This window comes from Terrapene carolina, unplaced genomic scaffold, assembly GCF_002925995.2.
Source record: "Terrapene carolina triunguis isolate 2854851 unplaced genomic scaffold, T_m_triunguis-2.0 Scaffold391, whole genome shotgun sequence".
Taxonomy (NCBI): Eukaryota; Metazoa; Chordata; order Testudines; family Emydidae; genus Terrapene; species Terrapene triunguis.
Genome location: NW_020664742.1, coordinates 1,337,298 through 1,358,764, shown reverse-complemented (window position 1 = coordinate 1,358,764; position 21,467 = coordinate 1,337,298). Strand labels below are relative to the sequence as shown.

General features: G+C 43.8%; 1 protein-coding gene across 8 annotated transcripts in view; it reads right to left on the bottom strand.

Moving 5' to 3' along the window:
- Positions 1–21,467, bottom strand: part of ADARB1 (adenosine deaminase RNA specific B1) — a 264,078-nt gene that overhangs the window by 35,888 nt on the left and 206,723 nt on the right. For all 8 annotated transcript variants that reach the window (XM_024201218.2, XM_024201220.2, XM_024201217.2 and 5 more), the window contains 4 exons: positions 16,408–16,522; positions 6,640–6,808; positions 5,889–6,037; positions 4,942–5,110 (listed from right to left, as the gene is read on the bottom strand). In XM_024201218.2, the coding sequence (XP_024056986.1) occupies positions 4,942–5,110; positions 5,889–6,037; positions 6,640–6,808; positions 16,408–16,522 (602 nt within the window). The remainder of the gene's footprint in view (positions 1–4,941; positions 5,111–5,888; positions 6,038–6,639; positions 6,809–16,407; positions 16,523–21,467) is intronic.

The window sequence follows — 21,467 nt, the reverse complement described above, 5'->3', positions numbered from 1 at the left end:
CTCTAAGCCTTATAGTGCCACCAACTGGGAAGCAGGGAGATAAAGTGTTGTGAGCCCCCATTCCTGATTATATAGGCCTCAGCCAGTCCCCATCACTCCTGTTAAAGAGACCCGCAGACTAAGAACAGTATGCAAGGTAGTGAGACAAATAATTCACAAACAAGCAATGGCACCAACCTACGACAAACGGAAAGGAGATCACAAACAGAATTAATAGGAAGTAATATCCCCTTGCCATATGTATCTATTTTCTTCTATCCTATGGTAGTGGATTAAAGTCCAGACCGCAGACATTACATGCAGTAACTTCAAAAGGCAGGCATTCCTTACTGTGAGACTACAAGACCCTGTGGCTGCTGGAGGTATACTGAGAGCAGAGAGTATGCAAAGATGTTCTTGCAGCCATCCAGATATAGGGGAATCAAGGAGAGAAATTCCCAGAAATACAACCTGTGAAAAGAGGGGTACCCTGATAATTACCCTGGCAGGTGACAGAAGTCATCACAGTTAGACTGTCACAATGGAACAGGATGTAATAATTCAAGTACCAGGGGCTCCGAAGGCAGAAGAGCAAGATGAAAGGTCTAGCTTGAGAAGACTGATATTCAACCTGCATTGCTCCATGGACCAGTGACTCTGGGCTGGTCATCTGTTCACTGCGTCACCCCAGCCCAAGAGTCTCACATTGGTGGGAAATATAGAAGTGAGGGATGAAGAGAAGGCAGAAAGAAAGGGTGGATGGAGAAGCCCACCAGCCCAGAGAGACAAACCACTAGTGTAAAAACAAGGGTTCCTCCAGGGAAGAGAGGAGGTGTCATATGGGCAACAGGGAAGCTACAAAGGAAATAGGTCCTGAACTTACTCCCCCTCAGTGCTTAAGCCTCACCATCATCAAAACAGGGACACAAATACTTCCCTGTCTCAGTGAGATCATGAGGCCTGTCTCATTAGTATCCGTAAAGTCCTGTTAGAACCTATAAGTTGATATTTGCAGACCAAAAACCTACATGAATATGCAGTTAAGGTGCAATGTATATATCAGTATTGTAAGTGTAAAAACCATTACTGGAATGTTTTACTTATCCCAAAAGAAGTATCACAAACCCAGGAAATTCAGTGTTAAGGTTACACTTAAAAGAAATCTAAACATGTTACTGTATGGAAATGCACAGCAAAGGCACCCAGGGAACCTGAACACTGCAGTACAGCACACCATGCAATAATCACATGATTACGATCAATCCATTTCAGTGTCTGTGATCCCAGACTACATGAACCTGATTTTTAAAGACTCCGGTTTTTCATATCTTTTCCTCTCATGGTGTCACTACAGGGTAGCATTAAGGCTGAGTGCCCTGGCTCGGAGCTCTGCTCTTTCCCCCTCTCCTTCCAGTCTGAAGCAGAGCTCGCAAGATTTCTTGCCTCCTTTTCTTCTTCAGTGACTCTGCAACAGGGAAATAGAGTGAAAGAGGCAGTGGGAAGGAAAGAACAGGAGACTCAGGAGAAAAGGCAAACAGCATTGGTAAGAGGATTTTCTGGCTGAGGCTAAGTGATTGGGGCAGGGCTTCACAATTCTTTGCTTCACAGTAGTGGGCATCATCATGCTGTTTGTCTCTTAATCTACAGATGTAGGACGACAGAGGATTGATATAGATCTTGTGAGTAGCATTCAAATACAAAAGAGTTTTTGGATGTTCAGATCCCCTTGGGAGGAGATCCCTTTGGCTGTTCAGATCCCCTTGGGAGGAGATCCCTATGGAGCAAAGAGTTATCGAGCTTGGGAATGGAATAGCTGCAGCTTGAGAGACTCGGGCAGGTGTCAATGAGGTGAGCTAATGTTGATGAATGGTGGGCCTACCTCCGATGGTCAATGGTCTGCACTGAGTTTGCAGCACTGACCACTCCAGACTTCTTCATTGTGAAGACCGGAGAGAAGACAAGAATGGAGAGGATAAAAGCATGAATGGATAGCGGCACTTCCTAGAGGCCTGCAGCATTCTTAACAGGCTCATAGCTGAACCAGCCCAGTAGCAAGCTGCTACTGAGGGACCAGAGGCAGAGGACAGGGCTGTAACGTTGTAGCTTAGCTTAGAATATACAGAGGGAGCTGTTCAGGAGACAGAAAGTTTAATCAATGAGTTGCCTGTATGACCTTTTATGGGCAGAGTTAACTCCATAGTCTTTGCCAGACTAGAGGATTTACTATGCAAGTAATCTTTATCTTTACCAAAATACATAAAGTTTGAACATAATGTAACTTTTGTATCATTACTGGACAGTTTTTATGCATTAAATTATTTCAATAATGCAAATAATGTCATATCTTTTGTTAAATCCCAACGGAAACCCAATGGCATCTGAAATTTGTTAGTAATGGTATGATACTGAATACTGGAAATTGCATAGTAATGAACCCATTAAAGTGAAATTGGCAGAACATGACTATAGATGTAAACATTGGGCCTCCTTACTCCTCATACAGCATCCCCTCTATGTGTCTCAGGGTCGCATGTGCCTTCTTTAGTGACACACTCAAATTTTTATTCCGGTTACCCCCCTGAATTACAACAACTAGCTATGAGAGAGTGACCTGGATTCTGATTGCGTCACACAGAATCAACAAAATAGTCAAATGAATGAGTAATCTGTTTTTTTTTAACTGGTGATGAATACAAACACAGTTTTCATGTCTCAGATGGAGTTTACAGAGTTGGCAGTTAAGTATGTCACCTTGAATTGTAAGCTAGGAAATTTGCTTGGCCAGTCATTGTAAAGAATAAATAAGGAATGCACATGTCATTCTTATGGAATCAATTTTCAGTGTGTAACCATATTTTATTCAGTGGATATTCTGGAACCAGTAAGGAATGAAGGTTTGCAAGTAGTGTAACATTTTAAAAATGGAAATTTTACCCTCTCCCAACAGGTCCTGACTTATTCATAGAAGTTTAACATATAAAATCATTCTTTTCTCACGCGCTATAGGAACCCTGATGGTTCTCCCACAAGGACAGAGAATGGAGAATCAAGCAAGTAGACCTCTCTCTGTGGTTTTAATTCTCATATAGCGCTTACACAGCACAGTGAATATGTTCAACCCACTTTGTATTTTACAAATGTATTTAACAATATTTTAATCAATTAATTCTGGTTTGATAAAATTCATAAACTACTTTTTATTAAAAAAATAAAAGGATATGAACAATATCCTCAACTAAGAAAGGCTGCCATTTCTTTTGTGTCATTTGTGGGACCTTATGGTGTATTGTGAAAATGAAGCGCTGATTTGAAAAGCCAGCTTGGCATTTTCCTGAAATTTCCCTGAGGTTGCTACACTTTTCAGAGGATACAGCTGTTTAATTTTGGAGGCATGGGTTGGTTGAGCTTGTTTGTTTAAATTTTAACAAAATCTTTAACTAATGAAAGAGCACAATAACTAAAAAAATAAAAATAAATCAGTGTCACATTTTCACAAAGGAAAACACTACTTTTATTAAAAGATTTTCCAGTCATTCAATTTTTTTTAAAAAGGTCACATTTAACTGTATCAACCAAGTAATAGGTTCTTAACTAATGATGTTTTGCCATTTAAAATGATATTGTACATTTACACTTACATATACAGTATATAGACATTGTGACAAAGTTCCTCCTCTATCTTGGTGGGTCCTGCACTTATTGGCGGATTTTTTTGCCTCAGAGATTCACCATGTGGGTTGGGGAACAGCCCAGAGACCTTCCCCTCTGGAAGAACCCACAGTCCAGGTCAATTGGGAGGTTTGGGGGGAACCCGGGCCCGCCCTCTACTCCGGGTTCCAGCCCAGGGCCCTGTGGACTGCAGCTGTCTATAGTGCCTCCTGTAACAGCTGCATGACAGCTACAACTCCCTGGGCTACTTCCCCATGGCCTCCTCCAAACACCTTCCTTATTCTCACCACAGGACCTTCCTCCTGGTGTCTGATAACGCTTGTGCTCCTCAGTCCTCCAGCAGCACACCCTCACTCTCAGCTCCTTGCGCCTCTTGCTCCCAGCTCCTCACACTCGCACCACAAACTGAAGTGAGCTCCTTTTTAAACCCAGGTGCCCGGATTAGCCTGCCTTAATTGATTCTAGCAGCTTCTTCTTAATTGGCTCCGGGTGTCCTGATTAGACTGCCTGCCTTAACTGGTTCTAGCAGGTTCCTGATTACTCTAGTGCAGCCCCTGCTCTGGTCACTCAGGGAACAGAAAACTACTCATCCAGTGACCAGTATATTTGCCCTCTACCAGACTCCTGTACCCCACTGGTCTGGGTCTGTCACAACATATATCTTCAACACATTGGAATATTCTATATTTTGATAAAAGTTGTATACAAGTATGACTTACACACATACTAATGAATTTTATATTTTGCCAATACCATATTATGTCTGATGAAAACTGCATGTTTTAATAATAATAATAATAATAATCATAATCATCATCAAGATATTAACAATACAAAATGAGGCAGATATAACAAAGTAGCAAATTTGGTACATTAGACTATATGGCACTCTACCACCTTGAAGAGAGAAAATATGCTTGTGGGATAAGTTTTGGATGGAATAAAAGATTCCTATTCTTCTTGGGCCTGAGCCTCACCACTGAAGCCTATGGGAATTTTGTCACTGACTTCAATGGGAGCAGAATCAGAGCATCTAATCTCATGCTGGGGGGTTAGACAACAAGCTTGATCTACATCCTCTACTGTCACCTCCCGGGTCAACTAATGAGTGATTCAGACAAGACACTGTCAACATGACATCTGAAAACAATGTAGAATTTCCATCCATCCAGATGTTCAGGCTATGTGGAAAGCAGATATTAAGTACGCCCTCCAGCAAGCTGTAACCAGGGTCCCATTTTCAGAATAAAACCAGAATAGCAGGGAAGAGTAACCAAACACTTAATATCTTACCTAGCTATCTTGTCACTGCAAGACATAGTAAGCAGTCTCTCTCCCTGTAATACTCCATCCCACGTCTGGATGGTAGTAGTAGATCGGACTGGAATTGTCCCTTCTCCAGATTCTATTTTTGTCCGTAGCTGTCCTCTTGCTTTACGGTTTGGATGTCTGTCTCCCTGATCTAAGTGACAAAAATTGTTTTAAGTCAATTGAGAAACAACTGTCCAGAAGGAGTGGTTATGAAATGAGAGAAGGCAATGTATTTTATGCTGGTAACCATCTTGGAAAAGGTCACAACATTTGGTAGCAATTTCTATTACTCATTTTAATTTAGCTACAGCATCAAATATCTTTCTTGTATACAATATTCTCCAAAATACATTTGCTATTAAACCAAGCTTTTCAGGAAAGAACATCTCAGATATAGTATTTAGTTCTGAAGTTCAGTTCTGTGCATTTCAGTGCTAGAATGAAATTAACAAATCAGTGAAGTTTAGCCACGTTGGTCCCAGGATATTAGAAAGACAAGGTGGATGAGGTAATATCTATTATTGGACCAATTCTCTCACTGACAGATGTTGGTCCAATAAAAGATATTACCTCGCTCACTTTGTCTCATTAACAAATCAGGAAATTCAGAGAAGAGCAACAAAAATGATTAAAAGGCAGCAATAATGAGGAAGCCCAACGAGTCCCATAAACACACATAGTGAGTTCTTGGCTTATCCTTAACAGAATCCAGGATCTTCCCGGCTCTAGCCTAAATGGCCAGTTTGTCTGTTTATATTTAGTTTAAAGTAAATGGCCCAGATTTCCAAGAAGAGATCTTTCTTCCAAAAAAATAAAAATAAAAATCCATATACAAAAGGCCAGAATTAAAATGACTGCTTATTTCTAACATTGCCATTTGTCTGTAATCAAATAAACTCTAAGCAATTCCTTTATAGCTAGAATCATACCCTCTTGTGCTGCTTCATGTGGTGAGAAAATCCTAGCATCTCCACATGGAGAGGTGCTGATATAGAGATGAAATTGCACATTTTCTTTCAGTTTAAATCCACCTCGTTCAGACTTGATAAAGATGGATTTTTGTTGATCTTCTTTATTACTGGAATATAAACAAAGAAGAGAACTGTAGTCAAAACCTGAAGAGAAACAAATGCAGGAGATTAAGCTCAGTCTAACTTACTATACATTAAAATTATTAAAGTCTGGCACCAAATGTGGCACCTAAGAGTTATTACAAACCATACAGAAAGAAAAGAAGTTAGAAACAAGAAATAAAGAGTATTTGACATTGCCCAGTGAACTTATAAAGCACCATTAGTAAATGAAACAAAACTATTCATCTGCTAGTCCATTTGATGGCATTTTAATTTTATTTCTACTAATTCAAAGAACAGTTGAATAACTAAAATGTGTTTACACTTTAAAGAACTACATGATTAACTCATAACTCACTATTTCTGAACCATAATACAAATATAAGAGTTCAATATAGTTATAGATATGCCTCCTTAAACGAGTCTTTGTTTATTCAACTCACACTTTATGACAGGGACCAGAGTTTTCAATTTAAAATTTCAGTAACGTCAGCTATTTTATATGATATTTTTTTCAATGGGACTCCTTAGCTTTGTGTTACAATTCAAGTAATCACCAGATAGACACATGATGTTCATAGCACAATCTCAGCCTCCTTAAGCTTACCTTACAAACAGCTCAAGTTGTGTGTAAAGAAATTTAAGCAGGCACCTGCGAGATATAATTTCTGCATGGCAATCGTTTAATGCAAGACCACGGTCACTCATGTATTCTCCATTTATGCATTTTGTTCCTGTGGAAACACTTATAACCTGGGCATCCTTCACATCTGTACCTGGGAAACAAATTTCAGAAAGAAAATGTAATTAAATGCACACAAATTTAATAACTGACTTTCTTAAAAGAACGTGTTTGAATTCCAAAAAATAAAGTATTTTTCTTCAAACATTTTCTTTACAAAAAAAGCTTCAATCTGAAAGCAGAGGTCACTTACTCGGAACTGGAGGTTCTTCGAGATGTGTGGTCCCTATCTGTATTCCACTGAGGGTAAGGTGCATGCGCCATGTGCCCAGAGCCGGAGCTTTTCAAAGTAGTCATGTCCATGGGTCCATGCATGTGCCCTTACATTGCCTCATGGTTTCGACTAAGGTGGTAAAGGGCAGCAGGGCTGGCCTTAGGGGTGTGAGACAGCCCAGGTGCCATGGTCAGGGGGGCGCGGTGTGCAACGCAGAGGTGTGTGCTGCTGGTGGGAAGGGTAGCACCTGGAACAGTGAGTGACAGCAGGAAGTGCTGGGCATGGGTGGAGTTTCGGGGCATTGCCCTCCCCCCCCAACTCACAGAGGCAGTGCCTGGGGGGTGCCTAGATTTCTTCCTTCTTCCTCCCCATGGAGGAATGTGTTCAGGGGGGTGAGTGGTGACACATGGAGTGCTGGTGTTGCTGCTCCCCCTCCCCCCACGAATGTTCCTCTGGGCTGGGAGGGGCAGGGGATGAGCAGCAATACCAGGCTCTCTGTGCGTCCAGGTCACTTTCCCCACCTGGGCTGTGTAGCATCAGGAGCTGCTCTCCTGCCCTCCCTTATGCAGCCCACGTGGGGGAAGTGATCCGGACACAAGGAGCACCTAGCGTTGGAGGGGGTGCAGGGGACTAGGGGAGAAGCGGCACAGGAGGGTTAAGGGAGAAGGGTTTGGGGGAGAAGGGGCACAGGAGGGGAGTGTAGGGGTTAGGAGAGAAGGGGGTGTGGGAGGGGTTAAGAGAGAAGGGGTGCAGAAGGATTTGGGGGAGAAGGGGCACAGGAGGCGAGTGTAGGGGTTAGGAGAGAAAGGGGTGCGGAAGGGGCTAGGGGAGAAGGGGTTATTTATTATGATAGTTATTACTGTGGATTTTACAAATAATTTCAGACATACGTTTCAGATTAGATGCCTGAAATCACACTCAGTTTTATCAGTGACACCATCTCTCAGCTTCTCTGCACTAGCACAAAATGAGTCCATCTCCCGCTCCGTCTGCCTAGGTTCTCTCCTTCCCTTACTCTCTTCTTGGGAGTATGCAGAAACCTACCAGCAGGAGCCAAAGGTTTGATCCTGAAACCTTGATGCTGTAAGGAGTCCTTATTCATACACTTAATCCCATTTAACTCAGGAAGGTTCCAGGATCTGTCCCCAGCTCCTGCTGCAGCTCAGCAGTTCAGAGTTTTTGAGCAGCACTATATTTGTGTTGATTTGTCTGCAAATATTTTAATGTTTTGCTGCTGTCATGAGGAATACAGAACGATTCTATGCTCTACCATACAGTCGTTGTATCCCGAAGTAAAATCACATATGGCAAACTCCTGTTGGCTTTATACAGCACATGTTGCGAGAGATAAAGCATATCTTCTTGCCGATTCTGAGACAGACACTGTAGATGTGTAATGCTGTTAAAGTTAGAATCTTAGAATTTGCACAGGATTTACCCTACAAATTAATTCCTAATAAAGATAATTTCTTCAGAATAAGCATTGGAATCATCCTTTGTAATACTAATTAGCCTAATCAAATTATTTTTGTTAAGATTGTTTAATAGCAGACAATATATGTCCAAGTCCAAAATTTATATCCTTTATGCCATTGTTTTTGCATTTGTTTATATATTTTTATTATTGCTTTTTGTTTTTTAGCTAACATAGAAGTTGCTAGGTGGTTGCTATACAATTATAACAAGAGAACCCAGGCGAACCAAGCGCGGTATGTTCTGTATTGTGTTTGACTGATTATTGTGAATATGTTTTTAAGCCTTAATCTCTTGATACTCCAATTCCACAGCTACGGATACTGGAAATTTCTGTAGTAGGTGCTGGAGTGCTCATCCTATTTTATTGGAATTTGTAAAAGAGTGCACTTCTGTTTTAGATTACTTACCTCCCACTTTTTTTAAAATTACAAATACAAACAAAACAGGAAAAATAAGTCTTTACCCTATTTGTTTGTTTTAAAATATTAACTCTGCACTTACAGACCAGCAAAAAGGAAAGCTGATCTATAAATGATCCTTTCTCATGGCATTGTATTAAACCATCTGGACAGAGAAGATATATGAGACAAGCTCTAGGAAGTAACATATTTTATGATGTACTGAAAGATTTGTTGTTCTGTATAGCGTTTTGAAGTTGAAACGCCCCCTCCCCAAATCACGTGATGTGACAGTGTGACAAATTTCTTGTAACTTAGCAGTTCTCTGGTTTTTTGCCTTCAGAGTTTGGTGGCCAGAGAATGGCGGCTGCTGACCAGGCACCCAACTCTGAAGCCAGCACCGCCACCACTAGCAGCGCAGAAGTAATGGGGCAATACACCATATACCACACTTTGTTCTTTGTAGGTAAAAGGCCAGGGGCCCTACGTAAAGCAAAGGAGTGGAGCTGCCGTTCCTCATTTGAGGCGTGTGGTTTGGGAAAGAAAGCAGGCAGGTGTGTGGGTTGGTTGTGGTGGAAGCAGGAAACCACCTTTGGTAGAAACTTAGGATGCAGGTGAATTGAGACCTTGTCCTTATGGAATGTAGTGAAAGAGGGGATTTCCATCATTGCTATCAGTTCACCAGCCCTCCTTGCAGGGGTAATGGTGACCAGAAAGGCTACTTTCATAGAAAGAAGAGAAAGAGGGCAAGAGGCCAAAAGTTCAAAGGGGAGTTCATCCCTCTGGGGCACCTGGCATTGGCCACTGTTGGAAGACAGGATACTGGGCTGGATGGACCTTTGGTTTGACCCAGTGTGGCCATTCTTACGTTCTAATGACGTGAGGACTAAGTTCAGGTTCCATTGAGGAGCGATAGCCTGTATAGGCGGGTATTTGTGTACAAGGCCCTTCCAGAATCTGGTAGTCAAGAGGTGGGTGAAGATGAAGTGCCCCTCCATGGGAGGGTGGAAGGCACTAATGGCCGCTATGTGTACTTTGATGGAGTTGAGAGTGAGCACTAAGGTCTTTAGAGAGAGAAAACAGTCTAATAGCATGGGGATGCCCATGGCCTTGGGGGCAAGACCTCTACGTAGGGCCCAGGTAGTGAAACAGGTCCATTTGGCCTAGTAGGATCACCTTGTGGACTCCTTTCTGCAATTAGAGAGGATGTCTCAGATTGCCTGTGAGCATTTCTGCATTAGCAGAGGCATCCATTCAAATACCACACTGTGAGGTGAAGCGCCCTCGGTGTGCCATTGTGTTGCGTGAGTAGCTGCGGGAATGTTGGGAGCAGGAGTGATGGACGCTTTGACATGTGGAGAAGAAGAGGAAACCAGAACTGGGGAGGCCAATACGGAGTAATTAGGGTGACCATCGCTCTCTCCCGTCTGAGTTTGTGCAGAACGTGTGGCAATAGAGGGCACTATATTAAACCATAGCTGATCTGGCCTGACCAGTTGATGATCAGGGCGTCCCCTTGTGAGTGGACATTGAGTCGTCCCCTCAAACAGTACTGAATGCACTTGGTGTTGGCGAGATGTAAAGAGGTCCCTGATCAGGGTTTCCCAGTGGCTGAAAATGTCCGCAACTACCGCATCATGCAATTTGCATTCGTGGTGAGCTACAAAGTTTCTGATGAGAGCATTGGCAAGTACGTTCAGAGTTCCCAGTAGGCAGGCTGCCGACAGGAGGATATGATGTGAAATGCATTTCCAGAAGTGTACCGCTTCCACACATAGTGCTCAGGACCGTGTGCCCCCTTGTTTGTTTATCTAGTAAACCGTAGTGCTGTTGTCTGACATAATGAGGACATGATGAGACTGGATAGTTGTTAAGAATGTGTGACATGCCTTGAGTACCGCTCGAAGTTCCAGGATGTTGATGTGCATCCTGGCTTCCTGAATGGTCCAAGTGCCTCACATCATGTGGTCTCCCTTGTGGGCACCCCAGCCTTTGAGTGACGTGTCCATTATAATTGTAACACTTGAGGAGCATGGAAGGAAGGGCATACTGGAGCAAATGTGGAGTGGGTTTGTCCACCATTGGAGGGAAGAGAGGACTTCTGGTGGAATGTTGAGAATGGCATCCATGGACTGGTGCACGGGAGAGAAGACTCCCTGCAGCAAGAGCTGGAGATAGAGGAATCTCAGGCAAGCGAAGGGCATGATGTATGTGCATGCTGCCATGTGACCGAGGAGGGAAAGGCAAGTTCTGGCTGATACCAAGGGGCTGGAAGTCACTAAGGCGATCAGGTTCAGTAAGCTTTGGAATCTGTCTTTTGGGAGATAAGAGTGTGTGGAGGCCATGCTGATGCATACTCCTATGAATTCTAGGGATTGTGTAGGGCGTAAAGTTGATTTTTCTGGGTTGACGCTTACTCCTAGGGCGGAGAGGAATAGAAGAAGCTGGGATGCCAATTCTCGAGTCTCTGCTCTGAACCGTGCCACCAGCAGTCAATTATCTAGATAAGGGAAGAGGAAAAACTACTTGTCACCAGAGGTGAGCCACTACAACACAGAAAACTTTTGTGAAATCTCGTGAAGAAGTGGTAAGTTCAAATGGGAGACCCCAGTATTGAAACTGCCGAGGATCCACCATAAACCTCAGGAATCATCTGTGGGTCACACGTATGTCACTATGGATGTAGGCACCCTGCATATCTAGAGCCATGAACCACATGCCTTTTTCTAGTGAGGGGATGATTGCCACAGGTGTGACCATGCGGAACTTTGGTTTTCGAAAGAACCGGCTGACATGTCAGAGATCCAAGATTGGTCTCCAACCTCCCTTCTTTTTGGGTATGAGGAAGTAGTTGGAGTAGAATCCTGTGCCCTAAAGGTCTGCAGGGACTGGCTTCATTGCTCCTCTTTGCAGGAGGGAGTCACCTCTATGGCAAGAACACTGTTCATAGAATCTTAGAAGATTAGGGCTGGAAGAGACCTCAGGAGCAGGACCAACCCCAACTAAAACATCCCAGCCAGGGCTTTGTCAAGCCAGGCCTTAAAAACCTCTAAGGATGGAGATTCCACCATCTCACCAGACAACCCATTCTAGTGCTTCACCACCCTCCTACTGAAATAGTTTTTCCTAATATCCAACCTAGACCTCCCCCACTGCAACTTGCGATCATTGCTCCTTGCTCTGTCATTTGCCACCACTGAGAACAGCCGAGCTCCATCCTCTTTGGAACCCCCCTTCAGTAGTTGAAGGCTGCTATCAAATCCCCCCTCACTCTTCTCTTCTGCAGACTAAACAAGCCCAGTTCCCTCAGCCTCTCCTCATAAGTCATGTGCCCCAGCTCCCTAATCATTCTTGTTGCTCTCCGCTGGACTCTCTCCAATTTGTCCATATCCTTTCTGTAGTGGGGGCCCAAAACTGGACACAATACTCCAGATGTGGCCTCACCAGTGCCGAATAGAGGGGAATAATCACTTCCCTCAATCTGCTGGCAATGCTCCTACTAATGCAGCCTCATATGCCATTAGCCTTCTTGGCAACAAGGGCAGACTATTGACTCATATCCAGCTTCTCGTCCACTGTAATCCCCAGGTCCTTTTCTGCAGAACTGCTGCTTAGCCAGTCGGTCCCCAGCCTGTAGCGGTGCATGGGATTCTTCTGTCCTAGGTGAAGGACTCTGCACTTGTCCTTATTGAACCTCATCAGATTTCTTTTAGCCCAATCCTCCAATTGGTCTAGATCACTCTGGACCCTATCCCTACCCTTCAGCATATCTACCTCTCCCCGCAGCTTAGTGTCATCCGTGAACTTGCTGAGGGTGCAATCCATCCCATCATCCAGATCATTAATGAAGATGTTGAACAAAACTGGCCCCAGGACAGACCCCTGGGGCACTCCACTTGATACCGGCTGCCAACTAGACATCGAGCCATTGATCCCTACCCGTTGAGCCCGATGACCTAGCCAGCTTTCTATCCATCTTATAGTCCATTCATCCAATCCATACTTCTTTAACTTGCTGGCAAGAATATTGTGGGGGCCATAACAAAAGCTTTGCTGAAGTCAAGATATATCATGTTCACTGCTTTATAACCTATTACACACCTGGTTACAACTTCAGTGTTTCTAGTAATGCTTCAATTGAGTCCCACTCTCATGAAGAATTTTTTGCACTTTATGTTGAGGGCAGCGGCAACGAGATCCACTTCTGGAAGCCCCAGTTGGTTAGAAATATGCTGTTGAGGACTCGTGAGTCCAGGAGAAGTGCTTGCTGAGATTGTTGGCCATGGTGTTCTGTATACCTGGGAGGTAAGAAGCACAAATTCTAGAGTTTTATTCCTTTGGCACAAAGCAAGGGAGAGCATGCCTCGCCCTGTTGATCGATGTACAACATGCAGGTCATGTGACCTTGATAAATTTATCGTGACCTTGATAAATTTGACTCTCATCAGTGGAACCATTTCTGACTGTTTTCAATTCTAGAAGGTTGATGTGAAGAAGACGCTCTTGAGAAGACCATTTGCCTTGAATGGTGTGACACCCTAGATATGCTCCCCATCCCAAAAGGGACACATCTAATGTTATAATCAAGGTAGTAGGAGGCTGAATGAAAGGGACTCTTGCACAGACTTTAAAGGGGTCCTTCCACCAATTGACTGAGTCCAAAATACAATGGGGAACATTTGTCTTGAGTGCTTGCTCGGCATATAAACTGACTTGAGTCATCCCTGGAAGCACTGAAGATGTATCCAGGCGTGTTGGGTTACGACGGTACCAGCTGCCATATATTCTAATAGCTGGAGACAATTTCTTGCCGGGCTTCAAGGACTTACCTGAACCTTTGAAATTAGATTTTTTTAGGGTTGCGAACCTGCGAGCACATGGTACTGGTAATGATTGTAGTTGATTGTAAAATGAAGAAATCTCTTGGAACATGAAAATACACGTCAAGGGTCACAAACCAATCATTGGAATCTAAAGAAGGAATTATAGCTGCAAGGGTCACCATCCTGAATTTTTGTGGTTTCACTTAATTGTTTAGATGCAGTTTAGAGCTAACATTGGTCTCCGTCCTCCATTCTTTTTGGGACCCAGTAAGCACTTGTAATAAAAACCCTTTCTCCTGTCCTGGACTAGAACTGGTTCTGTGGGCCCTAAGCACAGAAGAAAGGCAACTTTCTGTCTCAGCAATTGATCATGAGATTGGTCCCTGAAAAGGGATGGGGAAGGAGAGTAGGAGGGAGGGATGGAGATGAAATGGATGGAATAATCAGGCACTATCATCTCCAAAATCAATTTGTTGGATATTATTCTCTCCCATGTAGGTTGGAAATGGGAAACATGGTATCCAAAAGGGGGGTGGGAAAGGAGGGTGAGACTATAGGCTCCAGTAGAGTAGGTGATTAAGAGTTTTGAGCAAACCTTTCAAAGTGTGAAACTCATCAGCAGACTCAGAGAATAGCTTGACACCATCAGAAGGAAGGTCCCCAACAGTACTCTGTACTTCCATAGAGATGTTAGCCAACTGGAGCCATGTCCTTCATCAGCTCCTGAAATTGTCTAAACTCATCTGTAATGGAAGATGGTGGACGCATTACAGCCTCATCTGGCAATGCTGAAGAAATACTTGTGTGAAGTGTTACCTCCTTGTCAGCCCTTGTCTCCTGCTCCTCAAAGTTCTCTAATGGCTCAGGTTGATAAGGTGGTAGCGAAGATGCAGGAGAATGCCTCTGAGAGGGACTTGGAACCTTTAAGAATTGTTGGTGATATAGGGCCCAGAGATACCAATAAGGTCACTGAGAGGGCTCCAGAGCATAGGAGAAGGCACCCATCACTGGTCACACCAACTAAATTGGGGTCAAGGTTGCCTGTCCCCAACAGTCTCTAAGTAGCAGAGTAGTGACTTGTAGAGTAAAGAGAAGATCCCTGAATTGAAACCTGAGTCAGAAGAATCATCCTCAACATATTTCAGAGAAGGTAATAACTTTCACCCTAGATGGTTGATGCCGGTGAAGCAGGAGGTCTCGATGAAAAATGTGAAGTCTGTAACACAGAAGATCATGGTACAGATCACTGTTCGGTAATGGAAGCTCCACTAGGTAATGGAGATTCCAACATAAAAAGATCTCTTAACTATCTAACTCCTGCGGTAGTGATGATATGTGAATGGGAGTTGAGAAGGATCCTGTGGAGACTGACATCGGCACCAAGGTAGGGACTTATCTAGAATGCATCGGTGCTGTGGGCACTAAATGCTTCCACTGAGTATGTTCAGACTCAGGCAGCACCAGTAGAGCAGTCAGGGACAGTGTATGGATACCAAAGATACAGTAGAGTCTGATGGTGCAGACTTCTTTGAAGTTGAATGTCTACTAGAATGGACATGACCACCCAATGCTGAACAAGTTTTCGGTACCAAATCCAGCTTATTGGTAGAGTGGCTTTCAGAGGAAGCCTTAGATGATTTCACGGTATTGGAACCACTCAAATTCTCAACAGTACAGCTTTTGGGACCTGTGGTCCCCAGAACAGTTTTTTCAATTGGTGAACGAAACTTCTTAGTAGGAGACCTAACATTCTTGCTCCTCTTGTCAGAACACACAGTCTTACTGCACAAGCCTCTTGATACCACAGATGCAGAAGCAGGTGCTGTATCCATCGAGGGTCTTGGTGACCAGGATCCAGAGGTAGAGGGGCACTAAATGTGCTTGGAGATTGGTGTACAGGGGGATTCTCGGAGCCTGGGTCAGTGGCCAGTCTTGCTTCATCATTAACAATTTAAATTTTATTTCTCTATTTTTAAAAGATCTGCTTTTGAAGGAGAAGCAGATCTTATATTTGGCTTGTATATGGATGTCTCCCAAACAACGGAGGAGCTGAGAGTGTCTGTCACTGACTAGGATAGATTTCTAGCAGGAAAGACAGTGCGCAAAACCTGGGTATCCTGGCATACCCCATATTCCAGAATAACCCCTCAAGTGGAAAAAGAACAAATGGGGAAAAACCAACAACAGACTCTCTGAACTAAATACTACAACTAAACTAAACTAAACTAAACTAAGAAACAGAAAAAACTATGTTTAACTAACTACATGTAAGTGAAGCAGGCATGCTTGATGCTCCATCTCAGGCCGAAGGCAATCAAGAAGGAACTGAGGGCAGTTTGCCTGTGCAGCTCTATATATTCTCAGTACAGAGCATGAGGATGTGCATAGAGCAAGTGTGGGCAGAAGGGGCACTGCTACTGAAAATCTCTGATAGAAGGCGACTGGTGGCACATGCGCACCGAAGTGGAGCTCCTACAGGGATATTACTTGAAGAAGAACTTTACTGCAGTGCTTACAATAAATGACCTTGCAAAGGCTTGACTTTAATTATTTTGTTATTCACTCCATCATTATAATTATGCATTAAAAATGTCCCAGAGCAGTTTGAGGAAAGAAAAATTAAGTGTCAAGATAAATGTTTTCTAACTATCAAGGTATTTATATTGTGTCCATCCCCGTGGCATCTGAACACTTAAAAGTAGTACTGATTAGTTTTTTTTACCTGTTGTCATGACAATTCCAGCAAGAACTTTTCTACGTGCATGGGGAGATGTGAAATTATCAGTCAGATCACTGAATTTATCCACAACCAAGCGTGCAACAGCATCAGCTAAAACCTGCAAAATCACAGAAATACATGTTAGAGAGAATCAAACAAGAAACAACTATTAAATGCTGGCATTTAATATGATGGATTAAAAAAAATCATACACACTGTTAACTTTTTATCCTCCACTGATTAGGGCCAAGATTTCCCAGTGTCCACTAACTCTTGGTGCCCTACTTGAGATATCTAGCATCTGATTTTCCAGGATGCTGAGCAGAACACCTCCTAAAGACCTCAACTGGAGTTTTGGTTCTTGGACCTTAAACTGAAAACCTAAAAACGGAAGGACCTAAAAGTAGTGACAATTTTGAAAAATTGGGCCTGGGTGAACAAACGAATGGCAGAAAGATTCAGTGCTTGTATCTCAACATACATCATTTTAAAGTCCTAAACAAGAGTCAATGCTTTTTATGCTTGTATCTCAAAAATACTTAATTTCAATGACCTAATCACTGGGCCTGAAAATAATACCAAAATACAACAAAAATCAGTCATCTTGACTAACATATAAAAATCCTTTATTAGACCAGAAATAGTTATTTATTTTTCACATTTATAAAAATGTGCCTTTCCCTCAGCTTTAGGTGAATATACATTATTTTATTTTGTTTTATTACAAAAAACATACACATTTTTAAATGGACAATTTCAACATAAAATTTAATGATGGCCATCGAAAATAAAGAAGTAGTATCCCTTTAATGAAAGCCTGGAATAATAGAGGCGGCTTTGCAATTTGCCCTGAGCATCAACAAACGTATGGTCTGTCAGACTGTGAGTGAAGACTAGTTGCAGATTTAAGGAAAACTCCTTGAAAATGACCTACCACCAGCTTGTTTAAATCTCGAGATTGTTAGTTCCAGCATCACAGCTGATCTCAACATATCATGTCAGGAAAGAAGCTGTCTTTAAGGTAGCCAGAAAACACAGAATTTAGAGGTTTGTAAGTCAAAATCAACATCTTGAATTTCACCTGGAAACAAATTGGAAGCCAATGCTGACTATGGAATAATGATGCTATTTGTGAAAATATTGCTAAATAAGTAAAGTATTGCATTTGGAAGTAGCTGAATGGTTTTCATATGTACAGCAGTTCCACAGAATACAGTTCAGTAATCCAATTTGGAGATGACAATGGCATGGACAATTATGGAAGTTCCATGTTCAAAGGAAATGCTTGAAACCTTCTAGCCAACCATGCAGTTGGCAAAAAGGCATTCTTGGCCACAGCTACCACTTAGACATCCAGAAGCAGTGGAGGATGAAACAGGACCCACAAATTGTGAATCTGACTATGCACTGGTGACAGGGGCGGCTCTATGTTTTTTGCCGCCCCAAGCACGGCAGGCAGATGGCATGCTTGCGGGAGGTCCGCCGGTGCTGCGCCATCGGCGTCCCCGCTGCCAAATTGCCGCCGAAGCCGCGGGACCAGCGGACGTCCTGCAGGCATGCCACCGAAAGCTGTCGGCCTGCCGCCCTCACAGCAACCGGCAGGCCACCCCCCGCGGCTTGCTGCCCCAGGCACGCGCTTGCTGTGCTGGTGCCTGGAGCCGCCCCTGACTGGTGAGCATGCTCTCCCAATTGAGAGAACGGATATAACCTCCATAATTTCTCTCATAGTCTTCTCCAGCCTACTACCATCATTACCTTTTCTTATACAGACAGACTGGGCCTTGGCAAGCTACCTCTCATCTAAGCTCCATCTTGGCTAGACATTGGGAAAGCAGATAGACCATCAAGATGTGACAGAATAGAGAGTTGTTTATTATGGGCATATTGAAGACAATGCAGCTCTACTTCCACCCTATCTCACATAATGCTCACATATGGAGGAGATAGCTCAGTGGGGTTTGAGCATTGGCCTGTTAAACCCAGGGTTGTGAGTTCAATCCTTGAGGGGCCCATTTAGGGATCTGGGGCAAAATCAGTACTTGGTCCTGCTAGTGAAGGCAGGGGGCTGGACTCGATGACCTTTCAAGGTCCCTTCCAGTTCTAGGAGATAGGATATCTCCACTAATTTAATTTATATACTTAACGCTCAAGGGGAGAGCTGAAGTAATGGAACCCTGAGGTCCCATCCATAAGAGAGCTATTGGGGCTAAGAAGCATTTGTCCACAACTACCCTCTGGGTCCTATCAGGGAAGAGAAAAACCACTCAAGAGCTCTTCTCTCTACTCTAGACAGGGTCACAGGCATTCACGAATACCTTATAGTCAACAATACCAAAAGTTGCTGACAGATCTAAAAGAAAAAACATGGACATGAGAACATAATCAGACCTAACACCAGATTCTCATAGATCAAGGAAACCCAAAGGCTCCAGACATTGTCAGAGTTGATTCACCACAACCTTCTCAACAATCTTCCTTGGAAACTGAGCGATGAGAAATAATGTGACAATTAGCAGAATTCTCAATGCCTGTTTCCTTCCTGGCTGACTTTACTGGCCAAGAAGGACATGTGTCCAGCTTGCAGGCCATAACCCTAAGCTCTTTGAATTTTTCCAAAAGCTTGGTGAGTGGCGCTGGCTAAAACTCAGAGAAAACTGCATTTGTTGCTAGCTTTAGTCCTGGTTCTGTCGTTATAGAAACTGACAATAAAGTCTGAAGACCAGTAGTAATATATGCAAAGTAGATGAGAGGGATATATCAAGCAAATTTAAGGCCTACTTGTTATTTGTTCTTTTTGAAAACTACACTTTTTCATGCTTTTCGCTGGCTAACCATTGCACATAAGGATTCAGTTATGAAGAATAATGACAATAGATTAAAACAAGATAGCTAATACAACTATGGCTTCTTTTATGAAGAACAGGATTTGCTATTGAGAAAGCTGGGCACGTGCACAAAGAAACTCGTCTTGGTCAGTGTAGCTGTTTTGTTGCAGATCCTGTAATTTGTAAAACCATTCAGCCAGAAAATTTAAGCTTTACTTGAGGCCCAGCATTGAACCCAGACCAGAGTCCCAGTTCAGTGCTTAACCTCAAGAATACCACCAAGTCAATAAATTGGGTCTCCTATCTGCAAAGCTGGAGATCTAGTTTTTACCATTACCAGACCTAACCGCCCAACCTGTCCCAAACCACAACGTGATGGATCTTCCAGAAGAACTTGGCTTGCAGCTGGAAACCACCAGCCAAAGGGATGTCATATGTGACAGGGTCAGGCCAGATGGCTACAGGAGAGTGCTGGAAGACAGATATATTAGCCCCAGGATAACCAGGTCCCTTGTGAAAAGGTTCCAGGGCTGGCTCTAGGCTTTTTGCCGCCCCAAGCAAAAATAATTAAATAAATAAATAAAAAATGCTGCCTCTGGAATTGTGCCACCCCAAGCACATGCTTGCTTTGCTGGTGCCTAGAGCCGGTCCTGAAAGGTTCAAGAGGACCCTCAAGGCCATGATAAGTAAAGTGGTAAGTCGGGATGGGAAAGACTGGGACACACTATTGCCTTACCTCATGTTCGCCATCCAGGAGGTTCCTCAGGCTTCCACTGAGTTTTCCCCTTCGAGCTATTATACGGGCGCCAACTCTGTGGCATATTAGACATAGCCAGGGAAATCTGGGAGGAAGACCCAATGCGGGGAGAAACATAATTGAGCACATGCTACAGATGAGAGACTGGATAGCCCGAGTCACCTTCATCGTACGGGAGCACTTGGAGAAACTGCAGGAGGCCCAATGAGCCCACTACAACCACCAAGCAAAGATTTGATGGTTCCAACCTGGAGACCGGGCGATGGTATTGGTACCCATGGCAGAGAGTAAGCTCTTGGCCCAGTGGCAAGGGCCCTATGAAGTGTTCGAATCCATGGGAGAGGTGAACTAAAAGGTGCGACAGCCGGAAACAAGAGCAGATTTATCATGTCAACCTCCTGAAGTCTTGGCATGCTCGAGAGGCATGCTTAGTCCCCAAGAAGCCCTGCCCTGGGAAAGGAACCAGACCAAGCAGGTGAGGATATCCCCGACTTGACGTCGGATCAAAAGACCGAGGCATCCAAGATGGTCAATCAGAACTAGGATGTGTTCTCAACAAGACTGGGCTGGATGACCGAGGGATATCACCACATCCTCACGAACCCTGGGGCCAAGGTGACGATAAGGCCCTAACGGGTCCCAGCAGCCAAAAGGGAGGAAATCAAGGCTGAAGTGAAGAGAATGTTAGATTTAGGGGTCATTGAGGAATCCCACAGCTAGTGGTCCAGCCCAATCGTGTTGGTGCCCAAACCTGACGGCACCACAAGGTTCTGCAACGAATTTCGCCGACTGAAGGAAGTGTCCCAGTTTGATGAATAACCTTAGACGAGTTAGTTGACCAACTGGGCAACGCCCGGTTCCTGACCACCCTGGATTTGACAAAGGGGTATTGGCAGATCCCACTAGCCAAAGAAGCAAATGAAAAGACTGCTTTCTCCATACCAGAGGAGCTATTTCAGTATACTGTTATCCCCTTCGGGCTGCATGGGGCCCCAGCCACCTTCCAGCGCCTCATGGACAAGCTGTTGCACCCCCATGCCAGTTATGCCGTCGCATACCTGGATGATGTGATTATCCATACCCCAGACTGGGAGACCCACCTGGGAAAGGTGGAAGTGGTGCTGAACATCTTAAGGCGGGCCGGCCTCACAGCCAATCCAGCCAAGTGCACCATTGGGCTAGCAGAGGCTAAATACCTTGGATACATCGAAGGAAGAGGCATAGTAAAGCCCCAACTAAATAAGCTGGAGGCTATACAAATTTGGCCCTGGCCAAGCCAGAAAAAACAAGTCCAAGTGTTCCTAGGCATAGTGGGGTACTACCGACGATTTATTCCCCATTTCATAGATTCATAGATTCTAGGACTGGAAGGGACCTCGAGAGGTCATCGAGTCCAGGCCCCTGCCCGCATGGCAGGACCAAATACTGACTAGCCCATCCCTGATAGACATTTATCTAACCTACTCTTAAATATCTCCAGA